Source organism: Balaenoptera borealis, assembly GCF_965194805.1.
Source record: "Balaenoptera borealis genome assembly, chromosome: 20".
NCBI lineage: Eukaryota > Metazoa > Chordata > Mammalia > Artiodactyla > Balaenopteridae > Balaenoptera > Balaenoptera borealis.
In genome coordinates this window covers 58,589,386-58,607,070 of record NC_138879.1, presented here as the reverse complement: position 1 = coordinate 58,607,070, position 17,685 = coordinate 58,589,386, and the positions used below count along the sequence as shown (strand labels likewise).

The 17,685-nt window shown below is 50.3% G+C and overlaps 1 protein-coding gene across 3 annotated transcripts in view; it reads left to right on the top strand.

Moving 5' to 3' along the window:
• Nucleotides 1-17,685, top strand: part of TRIM16 (tripartite motif containing 16) — a 42,483-nt gene that overhangs the window by 7,536 nt on the left and 17,262 nt on the right. Inside the window, exon 2 of one of the 3 annotated variants that reach the window (XM_082373355.1) lies at nt 2,042-2,196. Coding sequence is in view for 2 of the 3 variants with exons in the window: in XM_082373353.1 (XP_082229479.1) it covers nt 15,962-16,468 (507 nt within the window). In the remaining variant the exon portion in view is untranslated. Of the gene's footprint in view, nt 1-2,041; nt 2,197-15,030; nt 16,469-17,685 lie in introns of those variants that run through there. The other 2 variants (XM_082373353.1, XM_082373352.1) reach the window with 2 other exon arrangements.

Genomic DNA, 17,685 nt, shown 5'->3' with positions numbered 1-17,685 from the left:
GATAAGTCAGAGTGTATGTTCGTTGGAAACTTGATGACACGGCAGCACTAATTCATGTTCTAACAGTGCAGGAGAGGACCTGTTTCCCCTACTCTCACCGACATTGGATACTATTGATATTTTACTATCTTTAATTTATGTTTTATTGTATGAGTTTGGATATATTTTTATATGTTTATAGTTTCATATGTTTATCAGTGTATTTCCCTTTCCCATTTTTATATTTGTTTTTTTAAAAAAATCAGTTTGAAGTCGTTTTTTATATGTTTTGCTTATTAATACTTTGTCTGAGTTTTGATTTTGAATAAGGGTTGAGTTAGGGATAAAACTTAATATTTTCTCAAATAGCTAGCCAATCGAACTAACAGCCTTTATTAAATAATTCCTTCCTTTCCCCTTGTAATGAACTGCATGCATCCCTGTGTCTATTTTTGGATTCTGTTCTATCTGATCTTGCGCCAGCTTCACAGTGTTTTGTTCATGGTAGCTTTATAGCTGGTGAGGAGGGATGGGAAGAGTGCTAGAATGACTTCTGTGATGTACAAAAGCCGAGTGGGAGGAGAAGACATGGCAAGAGACTCAAAGCCGCCAGAGGCTGAAGAAGGCACGTGGGCGGGAGGAGAAGGGGATGGGGTTGGAGTGAGAGCAGGCTCAGATCATACAGGGCCCTGCAGGCCGTTTAAAATTGGATCTTTATCCTTAGAGCCATGGATCCACAGACGGATTCTGACCAGAAGAATAATATGATCAGATCTATATTTTATTCAGCTTTCTCTGGACTTCTGTTTCCACCCACGATGGAGTGACTGGTACCAGACTAGCCCTCCCACCACAAACCTCTATAAAACTTGACAAGATGTAAGAGAGAACTATTTTCAGGCAGTGAATGACAGGCAGCACGAGACTGTTGATCCCTGACAGAAGGAAAAACTCAAGAGGTGAGCCCAGTGGCCACCCAGCTTTCTGTCTGGGAACAATTTCGCAACCATGGCACACAGAGCTGGAGTCCAGCAGAGCACAGAGGTCCCGCTAAGCTGAGGGTCTGGAGAAATCAGGGTCCAGAGCAGCTGAAGCAGCTAGAAACTGTGGGGCGAGGTGCACAGAGGAGGGTGTCGTGTAAAGAAACACAACACTCCGATTGCATGTACATTACACCTCGGTAAGGTGGATTTTAAAGCTCTTTCCCTCGGGAATTCGCTGGCGGTCCAGTGGTTAGGACTGGGTTCTTTCACTGCGGTGGCCCTGGGTTCCATCCCTGGATGGGGAACTAAGATCCCGCAAAATAATAAGTAAATAAAGAAATAAAAAAGCTTTTCCTGGATGCACTATGGAGAACGGATTGCAGGGAGTGGTGAGTGGATGCAAGGGTTCCAGTTTGTAGGCTGTCACCGTAATGCACGTGAGAGACAGTGGTGGCTCCGGCTACAGTCATGGAACATAAAGGGTAAAGGTGCTGGACGTACTTGGGATGTAAAATGGTGATGGAATGGATGTGGGGGACGAGGGAAAGGGAGGAGGGAGGGGCGCTCCCTGGGTATCTGGTTGAGTGCTGGCAGCAACCTCAGGGACGAGAACCAGGAAGAGGGCCAGCTTTGTCTGGGGGGGATCCGGAAAGGTTGTCGGTTTCATTCAGGCTGTGCTGGGTTTGAGGTGACTGAGAACGTCAAGTCTTTATATTTAGAACATAGTTGGAGATACGGATCTGAAAGTCTGAGCTGGAGACGTCAGTTTGTACCGACGGTAGCTGAAGTCTAAGGAAGGGGTGAACTCATCGAGGGCAGAGAATAGGTTGGGAAGGGGAAGTGATCGTGGCTTGAGCTTCAAGGAGCTTCTCGTCTTTACCAGCCGGGGAGAAAGAGAGGAAAAAGAAGAGCAGATGGGAGAGTGGTGGCCGGGAGATGAGGGCGACCAGGAGAAAGGGGGTCCCTGGAAGGCTGTCTAGTCATTATCGAACTTACCACTACATCATCTTGATCTAAAATTTAGAGTCTTGCAATAACCCTGAGAGTTAGACAAAGTGAGTACTACTCTAATTTGACAGGTGAAGGAACTAGAGGCTCGGAAGGCAGATGACATCTGGAAGTGGCTAACGAACAGCTGAGCTGAGTGCAAACCCGTCTTCTGACTCCTAAATCCTGGGCGTCTCTGCTTGGAAGACGATCACTGAGCCGCCACAGGAGCTGTGCCAACAAACAGGTTCATTTTTTAAAGTTGCAGTTTTATGATTTTGTACATTATGAGTTGTTGGTTTAAAAATTGGAAAATATGGGAAAAAAGTAACTACCTGCGATAATTTCATGGAGCTCTTTTCCCGCTGTCTACACGTAGACACACATACACTGAAGCTGTTCTTTTTGACATAATTAGTCTCAAAGTGCACGATCCATTTTATAATCTTTAAGAAACTTAATATATTGTGATCCTTCCTCATGCCTTTAAATAATGAGTAACTGGTTTGAATGACTTAGAAAGAAAAGCAAACAGAACAACTTGCCAAAAGCAAACAAGGCTTGTTGGGTGGATGACCTTTAATCCTACCCAACTGCCTATGACCTTTTTGTATACTTTTTATTGAACATTTGCATCTGCTTTTTGGAATGAGTGGTGGTGCAGGAACTAAAGCTTCCACGGCACAGACTTGTAATTCCCACCGCTCTCCTGCAACCCTGGAGGGCGTGTGTTGTATGCCTCAGCCTGACCCGATGCTCCCAGGCCCGTGGGTCCACCTGGGCTTCGGGTTTACGGGGACGGAATGAGCACACTCTTCCCCAGGCCCCCAAGGTGAAGCCGCAGCATACTTCAAAGATGAAACTTCAGAAACCCCTATGCTCAGTTGAGGGAAACAAAACCAATAGGTTCATATGGTTGTCAGGATAGGTCCCAGGCAGGATCAAGTTTCAAACCTGACACCGATCCAGAAGCCACACGCGCCAGTCCAGAGCGGGAGGGGAACACCTGCTTTAAGGGGTCAGTGGAAGCACCGTGTTCGGGTTCGTGGTCGGGGCAGCAGATCTAAGACACATGTTACTTTGATCCTGAGACCGTCACCTGCCTGCCTCAGGAAGCTTCCCTGATGCCCATTTTCTTAGGATGTAGTCTGTCCAGCTTTGAGATGCAGGGGCTGATAGGTCATGCTGGGGAGAAAGCCAGGATCTGAACAGATTAGGGGTGTGTGGTCAGAAGTCAGAGCAGGTCCTCCTCTACCTCTGTCTGGATTTCTTCAGGCTGAGTTTTTCCCACCTTTGTCTTTACTCACGTTGTACATTCATCCAGGCTTTTTATCACCTTTGCTGTCCTACAGCTCTCATATTTACTATCCCCATCTGCTGTGTGTTATGAATTCTCCAACCAGTTTTGACCATCCTGATGCTGATTTAACTTTCAACTTCATCCAAGCCTGCACCCAACCGTGGACAGGCGCTCCTTTCTGGGCCTCAGCTGCCCTCCCCTCTGCTACAAGTCGGGAAATGGGGTCACTGTGCTGCCTTTTCACCCTTACAACTGACATGTCATCCCAGCAAAGTGTGAAACCCACCTGTACCACCCTCTGAATTACAGCTGCCACCACGTGAGCCCGTTTGTGCTTTTCAAAGATGATTCAGAACCGGGGGTTCAACTTGGCTCTTAAATCCTATTTTAGCTGCTGTATTGCCCTGGTTGGCTTGTGTTCACCATAAGGGACCCATGAGGTGTGGTTTTAGTCAAACACTGTGCCCCTCCTTTGTGGCCATGGGCAGACTCAACGTCCAGTACTGATTTCTGGGCTGCCCACCATTCTGTGATCCACCAGGCTGACCCCAGGTATTACTGGTGGTGACCGACCTGGGGTGGGCAGGCAGGGTAAACGGCATTGACTTGCCCTTCCATGACATTTGCTGTGTGGAGACTGGTGGGAAGAAGGTCTCTTCCCTTTTGGATCCCAGGCTGTAAGGGTGTAGATCGGACCTGCTTCTGGGTACCTTTCCTGCCACGTGGAGATAGTGTACCACTTACACTGCTTCCAGCTGGACCTCAAGGACATTTATCATCTGATATGACTTGAAGCCTGAAAACAGGCAGTTGTTTTTTTTTTTAAAAACCATGGGCTTTATTTATTTATTTATTTATTTTTGGCTGTGTTGGGTCTTCGTTTCTGTGCGAGGGCTTTCTCTAGTTGTGGCAAGCGGGGACCACTCACTATCGCGGCCTCTCTTGTTGCGGAGCACAGGCTCCAGACGCGCAGGCTCAGTAGTTGTGGCGCACGGGCCTAGTTGCTCCACGGCATGTGGGATCTTCCCAGACCAGGGCTCGAACCCGTGTCCCCTGCATTAGCAGGCAGATTCTCAACCACTGCGCCACCAGGGAAACAAGCAGTTTTGAACAGCTCAGCAGTGTCACCGAAGCTCTTCCCATCTTCCTGTTCCATCTTCCTCAACTACTGACTTGGCCCTTGCCTTGGTCCTCACGACTGCAAGGTGACTGCCGCAGCACAAAAAGCAGAGCTCTCAGCCAAGTCAAGGTGGAATTCCGGAGATTTTGTGAATGTAGGACTGGCCACCTGTGCTCTTTGTGGGCAGGGCCTGTGTCATAGCCTGTATGTGTTTTGTGACCTGCACAGTATCTCACAACAAGCGTGGGATGGGTGCAGCCTGGATATAGATGGATGAATGAACCCTGCCTTCTGGGTCATCTCTCAGGCCAGGCCTGACTCTGGGGCAGACACATGGAGACCCTTTTCACTGGAGGGCGCTTCGGTGTTTGGGAAAGAATTAAAATGAGGTAAAGACGTTTCAGGAGAGAATGTGCCCGTTTTCTCCTCCCTTGGGGAGGGGGGCCTCCTGAGAAGATTCAGCTGAAGGACAGACAGAGCCCGAGCATGGACAGCCCGCTTCTCCACTACCAGCCAAGTCAGAAGAAGCTTCCCCAAATCTGCTGGTGAGGGACCACCTCCCTGCCCGCGGAGATGAAAGGTACCTCACAACACCTCTGCCCCTCCCGAGGACCAGCCTCCGTGCAGTCCACCTGGGGCTTCTCCTGGCTTTGGAGTGACCAGTGTGCATTTAAATCCCAGCTCCATCGTATGTGAGGCGTGTGGCCACCCAATCTCATGTATAAACCCGCTCTCACAGAGATGTTATAACGTGTATCTGCCACTCAGCACATGAGCAGTCAGCTGTGGTGCTGGTGCTGGTGGTGGCAGTGGCTGGGATTTCAGAGACAGTCCTGCTGTCGAGCTCAGGAAGAACACAGCCTTGTCTTGGAGATGCTCTGTGATTGGGGGTCAGGTGGAAGTGGTCTGAGGGCCCGATTGTGTGAAAGATGAAATTGGAGGACCAGAAACCGAAGGATTCAAAGCAGGATGTATGCAATGTCTGTAAATAGTGGACGAGACATAGGTGAGTCTGAACCAGGAAGTTCAAGGAAACCCCAACAAGGTCATGGTACGGAATCTGGGACGCTTATGAAAACTGGGCCGGAATCAGTACAAATAGAGACCTGGTTTTGGGGCAGCCGTACCTGAGCTCACAGCTGACTCTGGACCTGGCCTCTCACAGCCAGGTCTCAGGAGGATTCACTTTAACAAGTATTTATTAGGCACCTACTGTATGCGTTATATAATCTGCCAAATACTGTATTTTTGGAATAGATGATAAGCTCTAGGGGCAGTGAGGAAATGGAAAAATCAATATTTACTTATGAAGGGGGCAGAACCTGAGCTGACACTTGAGGGGTGATGTTTGGAGGGAAGTGGGTGGGATCTTGAGGCAGAAATGATCCCTTAGCTCAAATCTAGGACTCAGAGTTTCTTTAAGAGTCTGTCAGAGAAGAAGCCAGAGGAGAGAGTGTGGGGCTGAGAGGGCAGGACCAGGTCTGGAGGAGGGAGAAGTGGCCTCTGAGCGGCTCAAGGGCTGGTGGGAGCATGCTTAGCCACCATTCACCCTCTGCTAAATCCCCACGTAGGAATGACTCCTGAGGACGCTGGCCTGTTGAAAAGGGAGGCTGTACGAGACATGCACCGTATAATCTAATGCTCTCAGCATCCTGGAGGCTGAGTGCTGTTTTCATTTCCATCTGGGTAAACTTGGAGGAGGTAAGGACGTGTCCAAGGTCACCCCTGAAGGTTTGAACCCAGATGACCTAATTCCAGAGCACGCACTGCAGAGCTGCAGGAATTGCCAGTTTCCCGGCCAAGACGAGGGTGCAGGAGGCAAATGTGGAGTGGGCCACATTTCCAAAGCTGGAGCCGCCTTGGATGGCCACATCACATGCAGGCAGCCTGGGCCCGCCATTATACCCAAAAAGGAGTACCAAGAGTTAAGGATGGGCGAGGAAAGCAGGAAACGTCTAATGCCAGGCTGGGACAAGGGGTGGGGAACAGCGTCCGGTGACTGTCACCAGTAGAAATTATGCCTGTAAAGTGAAAGGGCTCCTGTGTGCTGAGGAGACCATCTCACATAGCTCCAAGGGTGTTGTGATGAGCTTTGTGGTTGAGGTCTCCTGACAATGTCCATTCCTTCCTGGAAAAAGGCCAGTAGCACCTGGAGGTACACTTGACTTAAAGTGCTTGTGGCAGAAGAATTCAAGCCGGTTTCAGGGCACGTGCTTTTCAAAGTATTCCTCCGTCAGGTCAGATGTTTTAGGCTATTTGCCGACCAATCCAAACATTTAAAAATCATAACGAAATGCTTAGAAAGTGGATCAGTTTGATTCTGCAGCTCAGTGGTGCCAAGGACGAGGTCCTCTTAGTCTCTGCTTTGCTGTGCGCGGTGAGGGCACCATCCTAAGCTGGTCCCTTCATACCTAGGATAGTTGCCAGGAACAACGCTTCTTGGTCCATCTCCAGAGGGAAAGAGGCCGGTTTCCCAATTATCTCTTAGGAGCCAGGAAAACCCCAGCAGACTTCTCCGATATCTTCGGCCTAAATTTGCATGGACATCCGCATCCCTGGAGCAGTCAGCGTAGGCCAGTGGGCCGGAACGACCAGGCCCGGCGTAGATGAACAGAGTCTATCCCTGGAGCCCCCTGGGTGCTGGGAAGTCCTGTTTTCCAAGCTGCGGAAGAAAAAAAAGAAAAAGCCATGTTCTGGTGATTTAGAGTGAAGCTAGAACGTGGGATTCAGAAAGTCTGGGCCTCTCTGGTGAACTCGTGGGGCAGCCCCCCAGGGGTCTCCGCACGAGAGGCCGAGGAGCGGCCCAGCAGAGCGCCTGTCCCGAGGGAAGGGGTCGACTGTGGTGGGTTTGGCTGTGCACAGCTTCAGGGTCAGAGTGGAGGGTGGTCCTGAGGAGGGCAGAATATGTCCACAGCTAGCCTCTGTGGGATCATGGAGTTTCAGGGAGAAAAGGGGCTCTGAGCAAAGAGAGAATGAGCAGTTTCAGGAAGATGGGAGGGACCCTGGGTTTGGGACGCCTCTGACAAAACATGTTACGGGACCTCCCTGGTGGTCCAGTGGGCGCTCCCAATGCAGGGGGCCCGGGTTCCATCCCTGGTGCTCCAGCGGGCGCTCCCAATGCAGGGAGCCTGTGTTCCATCCCTGGTGGTCTGGTGAGCACTCCCAATGCAGGGGGCCCGGGTTCGATCCCTGGTTGGGGAACTAGATACCGCATGCATGCCGCAACTAAGAAGTCCGCATGCATGCCGCAACTAAGAAGTCCGCATGCCACAACTAAAAATCCTGCGTGCCGCAACTAAGACCTGGTGCAGCCAAAACAAACAAACAAACAAGAAAACATGTTACAAACCCTGGGCAACCCTGGGCCCCTTTGGACTCTAGAGCATCAGAGGCAGCAGTGGTGGGAGAAGAAGGTACCCAGTGGATGGTGGTGCCCCCGGGGACCCCCAGAAACACTGGGAGGAGGGGTTGTACAGGTCTGGGACCCTGGCCTTAGTCTGCAGGGGAAGGAGCAAGGAAACATGAATGGTGACTATAAAAGTGACCCTCTTCGTATTCACAGGCTTCTGTGACCTGGGGAAATTAGGTTTTCATAACTTTTGGAGAGAGGAGGGTCATCCTTAGCCTGTTCCTTGTCTCACAGCTTAAGAGAATTCATTTGAAGGAGGCTTCTGCTCATTAAGTCCTGGCGTGTTTGTGACCATAATATCATTAGTATACAGATTCACTTGCATTATATGATGGCTTCACTTCCATCTTTTCACAAACCACACTATAAGTTAGCTGGACCAGATATTGCATCCCCATTTGTTGGATGAGGAAATGGAGATTCAGAGAGGTTAAGCTACTTACCAAGGTCACACAGCTGGCAGGTGCTAGCATCAGGGCTCTGACCACCTAACGCTTCTAATCCAGATTCTCTTTCTGATTATATTTGGATTCCCCCAACATATACAGACACATCTCCTGTTTAATAAGCTTGTTTCTTTCCTACTAAAATATTCTTGGCAAGACAGCAATTATTTCATTCCCATGGAGGTAATAGCTCCTACTCTTGGTGTTTCATTTAGTTCCTGAGTCTGTGCACCAGGCTTTGGATCAGGGCGACCCCCTCATCCCTGGAAATCCAGATACAGATGTTATGCTTCCTCCACCCAGTCAGGGGTACAGAAATACAGAGCGTTCTTCAACTTCTGGTTTGCAACAGTGAGGTGGAAATTGAAACCATTTGAGCGAATGTGTGTGGGCTGTGGCAAAGTGCAAGTAAGGATGCAGCTTCTATAGCTCCTGAGACCCAGCATCTTCCTGCAGGGAGGGGCCTTTGGTGAGGAAGAGAGTATATTATGTATACAGACCTTTTGTCCTCAGACCCAGCCACAGACAATCCCTGGGGTGGGAGGTGGGGAAGTTCTCTGGTTTTTCCTCTCTTTGTTCAGGGATCTAGGTCAGGAGTCCTTTTTTATTATTAAAAAATAAGTAAATAACTAAGAGGAGCCCATTCCAAGATTGCTGGAGGAGAGTTAACACAATGCAGTGTGGTAATGCACATTGTAATAGAAACTGTAGACATGTCCTCGTTAGCATTGTTGGGGAGGAAGACATTTCCCTCTACCCTTCTAGGTTCTTCTGGCTGGTCTAAGAATTAAAGTGACATGAAACAAATCAACAGGAGGAAATTAAATGAAAGTTTAATAACATGTGTACATGGGAAAGACCCAGGAAAAATGAGTAACTCACCAAAATGGCTGAAACTCTCACCTTAAATACCATCTTCAGCTAAAGACAGAAGAGGATGTTGGGGGTAGTGGTTTGGGATGTCAAAGGGGAGGAATGCAATTCACATGAAGATGGAAAAGCAAATGTTTGGAAAACAAGTGTTTGCTGGGCCAGCAGAGACAATGGGACTCGGAGAAGAATTTTAACAAACAGACTTTTCTGGGTTCTTCCCTGTCTGCCACTCAGTTCATACTATATATATCTATGGGGATAGCTCACTTACTGGAATGGGTCCTTGCTCTACATTCTTCTAGGCTGCTCAGGGGAGGTAAACAGAAAGAATTCTTGAGTCTTCTGTTTCTTAAAAATAATCAGCCTGAATTAGTCCTCATGCCTGAGAGACACATTTTGGGGTCTACTTTTGCTCCCCTCCGGTGTCACGGGTTCTGAATCAGCCTCTTGGGTTCAAATCCAGCTGGTTCAGAACCAAGGGTCTTTGGGCAGGTTATCTAACCCCAGAAAACTTAGTTTCCTCATCTGCTAAATAGGAATAGTAATGGCCGCTGTCTTGGGGCTGTTGTGCGACTCACCCAGTTGGTACATGAGGGCCCTGAGCATTTATACTGGTGTTAGTGCTATCACCAGCACCCTCCTCTGGGCTTCATCTAACTCCACATGCAGAGATGCCCGAACCACAGTTACTGCATTTTGATTTTTTAATTACATTCTTTTCTTCCATGGCTAAAACAGATGTGCAGTGTATGTTTGACAGGCCACAAAGCAGACTGTTCTGGTTAGTGTAAAGTTTAAGTTAAATCATGTATAAGCCAGAATGACTTCCCCATACCTCAATATGTGAAAATTTCCTCTCTCATTTTCCTCTTTTGATTGCAAGTATTCTGACAGAAAATATTGATGATTAAAATATTTGCCCCTTGATGCCAGGGTGGTTGCTGCTTGCTCTGGGTCCATCATGTCCCTTGTTGCTAGGCAGAACACTCTTTGACATAAATTGTAGCAATATTTTTTTTGGATATGTCTCCTAAGGCAAAAGAAATAAAAACAAAAATAAATCGTACCTAATTAAGCTTTAAAGCTTCTGTATAGCAAAGGAAACCATTGACAACATGCAAAGACAACCTACAGAATGGGAGAAAATATTTGCAAATGATATGACTGATAAGGGGTTAATAACCAAAATATATAAACAGCTCATACAACTCAACAGCAAGAAAACCAAACAACCCAATTAAAAAATGGGCAGAAGACCTGAATAGACATTTTTCCAAAGAGGACATGCAGATGGCCAACAGGCACATGAAAAGATGCTCAACATCTCTAATCATCAGGGAAATGCAAATCAAGACCACAATGAGATATCACTTCACACCCGTCAGAATGGCCATCATCAAAAATAACAAATAACATGTTGGAGAGGGTGTGAAGAAAACACAACCCTTGTACACTGTTGGTGGGAATGTAAAGTGGTACAGTCATTGTGGAAAACAGTATGGAGTGTTCTCAAAAAACTAAAAATAGAACTACCGTATGATCCAGCAATTCCACTCCTAGGTATATATCCAAAGAAAGTGAAAACACTAATTTGAAAAGATATATGCACCCAATGTTCATAGCAGCGTTATTTACAATAGCCAAGATAATGGAAGCAACCCAAGTGCCTGTCAAAAGATGAATGGATAAGGAAGATGTGGTACATATATACAATGGAATACTACTCAGCCATAAAAAGGAATGAAATTTTGTCATTTGCAGCAACATGAGTGGATCTAGAGAGTATTATGCTAAGTGAAATAAGTCAGACAAAGACAAATATTCTATGTTATTACTTATATGTGGAATCTAAAAAATGAAACAAAGGAATGAATATAACAAAACAGAAACAGACTCACAGATATAGAGAACAAACTAGTGGTTACCAGTGGGGAGAGGGGAGGGGGAATAGGCAAGACAGGGGTAGGGGATTAAGACGTACCAACTACTATGTATAAAATAGATAAGCAACAAGGATATATTGTACAGCACAGGGAAATATAGGGGCTTTTGGGTCATTTTCTGCATCTTTCCATCCGAGGTGCCCATTCTGACTGGTTGGGGGTGCGCAGCTGTCCCAGGTCCAGAAAACTGGCCAAACAACAGTGGTACCAAAGCAACAGCTGTCCTAGGACCTCTGGGGTGAGCTAGACTTGGAACCCATCTTCCGTCCCCAGGGCAAGAGAGAGCATTTGTTGTGTGTTTGAAAAGATTCGCTCATTTGGTCGCAGTAGGTTGTTTTGCCATTTTAAGCCTAAGCCGTAAAGGTGACTAGAGTTTACTTTGTGTAGTTACTTTGGGTTTTCTCATACACAGTTCTCAGAGTGTGAGGCATGTGCTGACCATGTGCCACATAAAACGTCACGTCTTTGGGTCTGGAATTTATGAGGAATGATTGGAGAGTGTGGTCCAGGTCCTGGGCTCTTCGTTTCTAGGGTATTGAACGCTCCTGCGGAGGTTCCTGGGAGGTCCAGCTGCTAATTCTGGCCCTGAGAGCCTGGGTGACTGGAGGATTGCTGCTCAAGGGTGCACCATGGCCACACCTCGTCGGCAAACAAGAGTGAGCTGGGAACAGCCCCGGGCCAGACCTTCTGTGGCCTCGGCAGGAAATGACCCCGTGTGCTTCCTTAGTTGCAGGTGGTCTGTAGGCCAGTTTTCTCCACCCATCATCAGGAGTCCTGCAGGCATTGTGTTAGGTGCTCACGGGCAAGGCAAACCCTATGCAGGCTCACAATCTTGTTTTCTGAACCAACGTGTGTGCCCCCGTCTTTGTGAAGAGCAGACATGTGGAATACCCTGGGACAGCCCTGCCTTCCTCAGTGGGCCAGTCACTACCCGACAAAGAGACAGGAGGTTTGGGGGGGGGACTCAGAAGGGGCTCGTGTGGTCACACCTGTTGTGCTCTGAGACTAGGAGCAAAGATCCTTTGAGTCTGTTCTCCTCTCCTGCAGTTTGTTCTCTTGTTTTGCAGTAGTTAATTACCAAAAACGATCTAAGAGGCTGTCTTCTCATTTTAGGAGAAAAGCAGGGCTGGGGACCAGTTTGCTGATGGCAACCCCAGGCCAGAAAGTCTACTGGGCCCACACCCCCAGGTGAATCAGGAAAAGTCTGGGCTGGTTTCTGGAAGAGTGGTGATGCAGCTTCCAGCTCTGTGGTTCTCTGATTTGGGGATTTTACCAGAAAAACTGCACAGTGAATTTGGAGGACTGATTTAAATGTAACTCTTCCAGATAACTCCACCTCACTGTTATCACTATAGTTTTCATAAAAGATAAGACTTTCAGTTCCAGAAAAGGGGGAAGGACACAGTCTCAATCAAGTATCATCCCTTGAAATCAATCAAATTCAGATCTATGACTTGTTTATTATGTTATTCTTATTTTTCTCAGTCTGATTGCCTGCTTTTTCTTAATTTCTGACGGACAAATATTAGCTAGGTTTGTGAGTCACAGCTTGGCAGACACAGACGAAAAATATCCAGAGAGATTTTTGAAGCTGTTTCCTTAGGAGAGAGGCTGCGGGGCTTCCTTAGTCTGAAGCTGCCAGATAGAGTCTTTGGGTTGAGAATGCTCTTCTTGAATTCTTCCAGATCCCTCAGGGTGATGGCCTTAAACCCATAAACTGGGAAGGGATCTGTTGGCAGCCATCGTTCATGTGACTCCAAGGGAGTTTGTCAGTTTGTGGGATTATTCATCACAGAGTCAACTGGATGAAAGATTAATGATGACCTACCTGCCGACCGATTTCCTACCACATGGCTTGGTAGAGTTTGAGTTTCAAAATTCTGAGCAGGAAAACCTCCCTCAATTCTGGGAAGGAATACCAAGCCACAGCTTGGCCCTAACATCCCTGGTGGCAGGTTTGATTCAGGAAAGAAGGAAATTACAAAATTTGTTTTGTGCCGAAGAGAGAGAGACACCTGTTTCATGTGAGGTTGAGTGATGGGAGGCTGGCCTGGAGGACAGGACAGGGTGGAATTGCAGGGCCATCTGACGTCCGGGGAGCAGGTGTGATGAGAGGGCCGGGAGGTGGTCTGGACATTGTGACGGGGGGTCAGGAGGACCCCCACCTCGGCTCTGAGATATGTTGGTGGGGGGCGGTGGGGGGGAGAAGGATAGCACCAGCCGAGAGGCGGCAGGAGAAGCAGCGTCTTTGGCGAAAGCCGAGCTCCGGTTAAGGCAGGGAGGCAGGGGACTGTCTGAGAAGAGGCTGAGGATATTGGGGTGCTCAGGGCGCAGCGGGGGCGGGGTGGTGACTGTGAGCGCTGGGTCAAGAGGGAATTAGGGTCTAGGACATACGTGGGCATTAGCCCTGCCTTCCGGTGCGGGAGCATTGACCCAGGAGGCCTGGGTGTGATGAGGTGCCCTGCAGCTCCTGGAGGCCGGCCGGAAGGTGCTGTGTCAGGCCTGGCGGGGGAGGGGGTTTAGAAGTTGAGGTGGATTCTGTGGTCCTGGGAGGGCCAGAGGCCGCCACGGGGTCAGTGCTCTCAGGCCCAAGTCCGGGCAGATGTCACAGCTTGGCCACGGCGCCCTTTTCCCACAAGCTCAGGCGGATCTCAGACACAGCGCAGTTTCCCCGAGAGCCACACTGGGAATCTGTTTACCAGCCCTGGCTTCGGCCAACCTCCTCACTTCATAGATGAGGAAGCTGGGGTTGAGAGAGGACAAATGATTTTCCCAGTTCAGGCTGGGACTGAAAATTCAGGTTTCCTGTTTTCCAAGCTGCTGCGGAATGTCTGGTCGCTTGGAGCTCCGATGGGGCACCGGGACGGGCTGAGCAAAGCTGTGGGCTGCCCTCCGGGGTCAGCAGGAGAGAAGGGGCGGGGAGGTAGGGGAGAGCCGGGCTCAGTGCCCCCCCCCCCCCCCCCCCCCCCGATCGGCGCCTGAGGTCGTGGGACGGGTCAGGCTGGGCAGCTACGCCGCCTCCCCCTCCCCGGAAATACCAGAGGCGCTGTGGCATGTGGGTGGGCCAGTTCAGCTTCCAGAACCAGGCCATTCGGAGAGAGGGACAGAAAAGAAAGCAACCCTACTCGTTAATGTTGTAGAAGACTCCAGGAACGTTCTGGGCTGCGAGAAGCCAGCTCCTTTCCCTCCTGGCCAGAGATTTAAAACCATGAAATGAAACGCAGGGGAACCTCTGGGAACCTCTTCTGGCGTGTCTTCAGCAGTGGAAGAGGGCAGCCAGGTCAGGGATACTCAGGAACCTTCGTACTGCTGAAAAGGGCTGCATCTAGGCCGTCATTACATGCGTGCTCTGTACATGTTGACAGTCAACAGAGCTGCACCTGACATAGATTTTTACTGTTTTCCATGCCCTCCAACACCAAGCGGGAATTCTCGGTCAGTGACAAGAACTGCCCCTTGGTTTATGTGCTTTAATCCAGATCCTGCCAAATCACACGGGGTGGAGAGCCATGGGGGAGTGCGATGGCTTGGACCCACCCCATCCCTAATCTCAGGGGCGAGCTGGACTGGCCCCCACCCCATTCTCCCTCTGTTCCCTTAGTTTTCCAAATCCACTTGAGTGTATATGAAGAAATCCTGTGGGGGAGCTGTAGAACCTCTCCAGGACAGGGGTCCCCAACCCCCGGGCCACAGACCAGTGGTGGTCCGTGGCCTGTTAGGATCCAGGCCGCACAGCAGGACGTGAGTGGTGGGTGAGCGAGCAAAGCTTCATCTGTATTTACAGCCGCTCCCCATCACTCGCATTACTGCCTGAGCTCCGCCTCCTGTCAGCATTGTGGTGAGTTGTGTAATTGTTTCATTATATATTACAATGTAACGATAATAGAAATAAAGTGCACAGTAAATGTAACGCGCTTGACTCATCCCGAAACATTCCCCCTGACCCCGGTCCGTGGAAGAATTGTCTTCCGTGAAACCAGTCCCTGGTGCCAAAAAGGTTGGGGACTGCTGCTCTAGGGTACGAACGTTGGGGGCCAGGTACCCTGGAACGGTCCTGGGTTCCTTGGTGCCCCCCTGGCGTCCCCACCCAGTGGCGCTGCCCAGGAGCACCTTTCTTCTGAGGCGCGAGATGCTTCCCACCTTCTCCCCTGGCGTCTGTTATGGGCTGAACTGTGAACTGCCCGCCCCCCGCCAAAACCCCGCATCGGATGTTGAAGTCCTAACCAATGCCGAAAGCTCAGCTTCTCTGTACTGGTGCCAAATCGAATCTCGGAGTTTTGGGTGAAGTAGAAAGAAAAGAATAGCTTTATCGCTTTGCCAGGCAAAGGGGGCCACAGCCAGTGCCAGCCTCAAAGAACTATGTGTCCCAGCCCGGGAGGACCTGCTGAGGGGTTTTATAGCAGTGGTTCAGAGGTGAGGTCTCTGACAAGATGAGGGTGTGTGCCGGGTCTCAGGTGGGTCTCCTGATCTTTTTTTTTTTTTTTTTTTTTTTTAATATATTTATTTATTTTTAGCTGTGTTGGGTCTTCGTTTCTGTGCGAGGGCTTTGACCGCAGAGCCCAGGAATCTCCAGTCCTTTCCAGACCGATCCCCCAGCTTGGCTGAGATTATGGGGGGGGGCGAATGATTCACAGAAGAATAGCAGTTTCGGGTCTGGGCTGGAGGATGGGTCGGAGCCTGTGGGGAGATAGCCTGGGCCTCCCTGAGCCTGGGGACTCGGGCTGCCTTGTGGCCACTGCAGCTGGCCGTCCTCTAAGCCGAGCAGAGCAATGACGACCGACCGAGCTTCCTCTGGGGGGAGGAAACAGTTAAAATCCTGCCGCAGCTGCCGTCAGCTGGGCGTGGTTCTCCCATCTGACTGGGGCGGCAGGATCCTGGGCCCAGGAGCAGAGGAAGCCCAGCTCCTGCGCAGAACTTCCACATGGCTGAGTTTGATCTGATGGCTCCAGGGCCTCTGCCCGGGGTCCCCGCTCACCCTCCGGCCACTCTCAGCCCAGACTCTGGGTTGGCCAGCCCAGCAGAAGGAGAGGGCACAGCCTCCCTGGGGAGCTCCCCGGGGGAGAGCTGGGGACAGAGCCGTGGCTCTGCCTGGCAGGGGCGTCCTGGGGCGGAGGTGGAGGAGGAGGAGGAGGTCCTGTGCGACTTCTGCCTCGGGGCCAACAGGGTGAGGGCCGTGAAGTCCTGCCTGACCTGCATGGTGAACTACTGCCCAGAGCACCTGCGGCCACACCAGGAGAACAGCAGGCTGCAGGGCCACCAGCTGGCAGAGCCCGTGAAGGACCGGGACCTGCTCGTGTGCCTGGCCCACCGCAGCCCGCTGGTTGCCTTCTGCTGCCCCGATGGGCAGTGCATCTGCCAGGAGTGCGGCCGGGCCGAGCACAGGGGCCATGCCTCTGTCTCCCTCCATGCCGCTCACAGGGACAAGGAGGCAAGTGCCGGGGTCCGTGCGGAGAGGGAGGTGGGGAGGCCGTGGGTCAGGGAGAGGCCTGGGCTCTGCCTCGGCTCCTGGGGCTGCCGGCTTCACTCCTGTGCTCTTAGCTTTGGCCCCTGGCTGTGCAGCCAGCATCCCTGTCTCTTGCACTTGGCTTTGGAAACTGGAGTCGGTTACTCTGTCGCCATCTCGGTCCTGCTGTCCCTGTACTCTCTCTGTCTGCGTCTGTCGCTCCTCTGGCTACTTTCCTGCTACTTCTCACTCAGCTTTTGGTGACTGATCCGTGGGTGGGTGTTGGGTGCAGAAGATGTTTCCCTCTGGCTGGATCTGAGTGGCAACGAATGCAATGTAAAGCTTGGCAGAAATTCAAGAGAAAACAGCCAAAACTTTGCCCGAAGTTCTCTTTTCCCCTTTACCCCAAACAAGAGATCAGTAGCAAGGGCCCCTCTGGCGACACCGGGTATGAAATCCAAGAGCTTGAATAGTGCCGAGATAAGAGAGAACTGGAAACTTCCCTCCAGGTACAATGTCAAGGACTGCTTACCTTAGGGAAAATAAATCTCATCAGATAGAGGTATCATAAGAGATTGAGAAATACTGTGCTCGTAGCCTGTAATTTTATTCCCATCAGGTAGGGCAACCGTTTCTAGAACAGCTGACTTTTCTTTGCCCTGAGAAAGCTGAGAGCCTGGAGAAGTTCCTGGGAATGGATTCATATGCTTCGTTTCTCATACTTGGACTTTCCACGAGCACGTTTGTTCTCAGTGGGGAAGTGCAGTTCTTTTGTCCCACATTTCTTGTGTCCAGACTCTGGGCAGCTCCCTGTCTGCACTGAGGCCTGTGGCAGCGTCTTGGCCCCGGGGGTCCCTGGGCAGCGGACAAGGAGCTTCCTGGGAGGGGCAGCAGACAAGGAGCTTCCTGGAGGAGGACCCGCTCCTCCACACCCTCCCTTAAGCGTGGATTTTATCCAGCGTTAGTGGGAATTGTTCCAGAAAGCTCTGTATTCCAGATGCCAGTGAGTCATTGTTATCAGCTCTACAATCCACTTGCCAGCAGTTCCCAGCATCTCCAGTGCCAGGAAATGTCCGATCAGGAGAGCAGGTCACTGCCACCCACTCCCCACGTTCACAGTCACGTTCACAGAGGAGGCTCTGGGTCAGCAGACAGGTCAGAGGATAAAGCTCCACGTAACTGACTCCTTGGTCTTCGTGGAG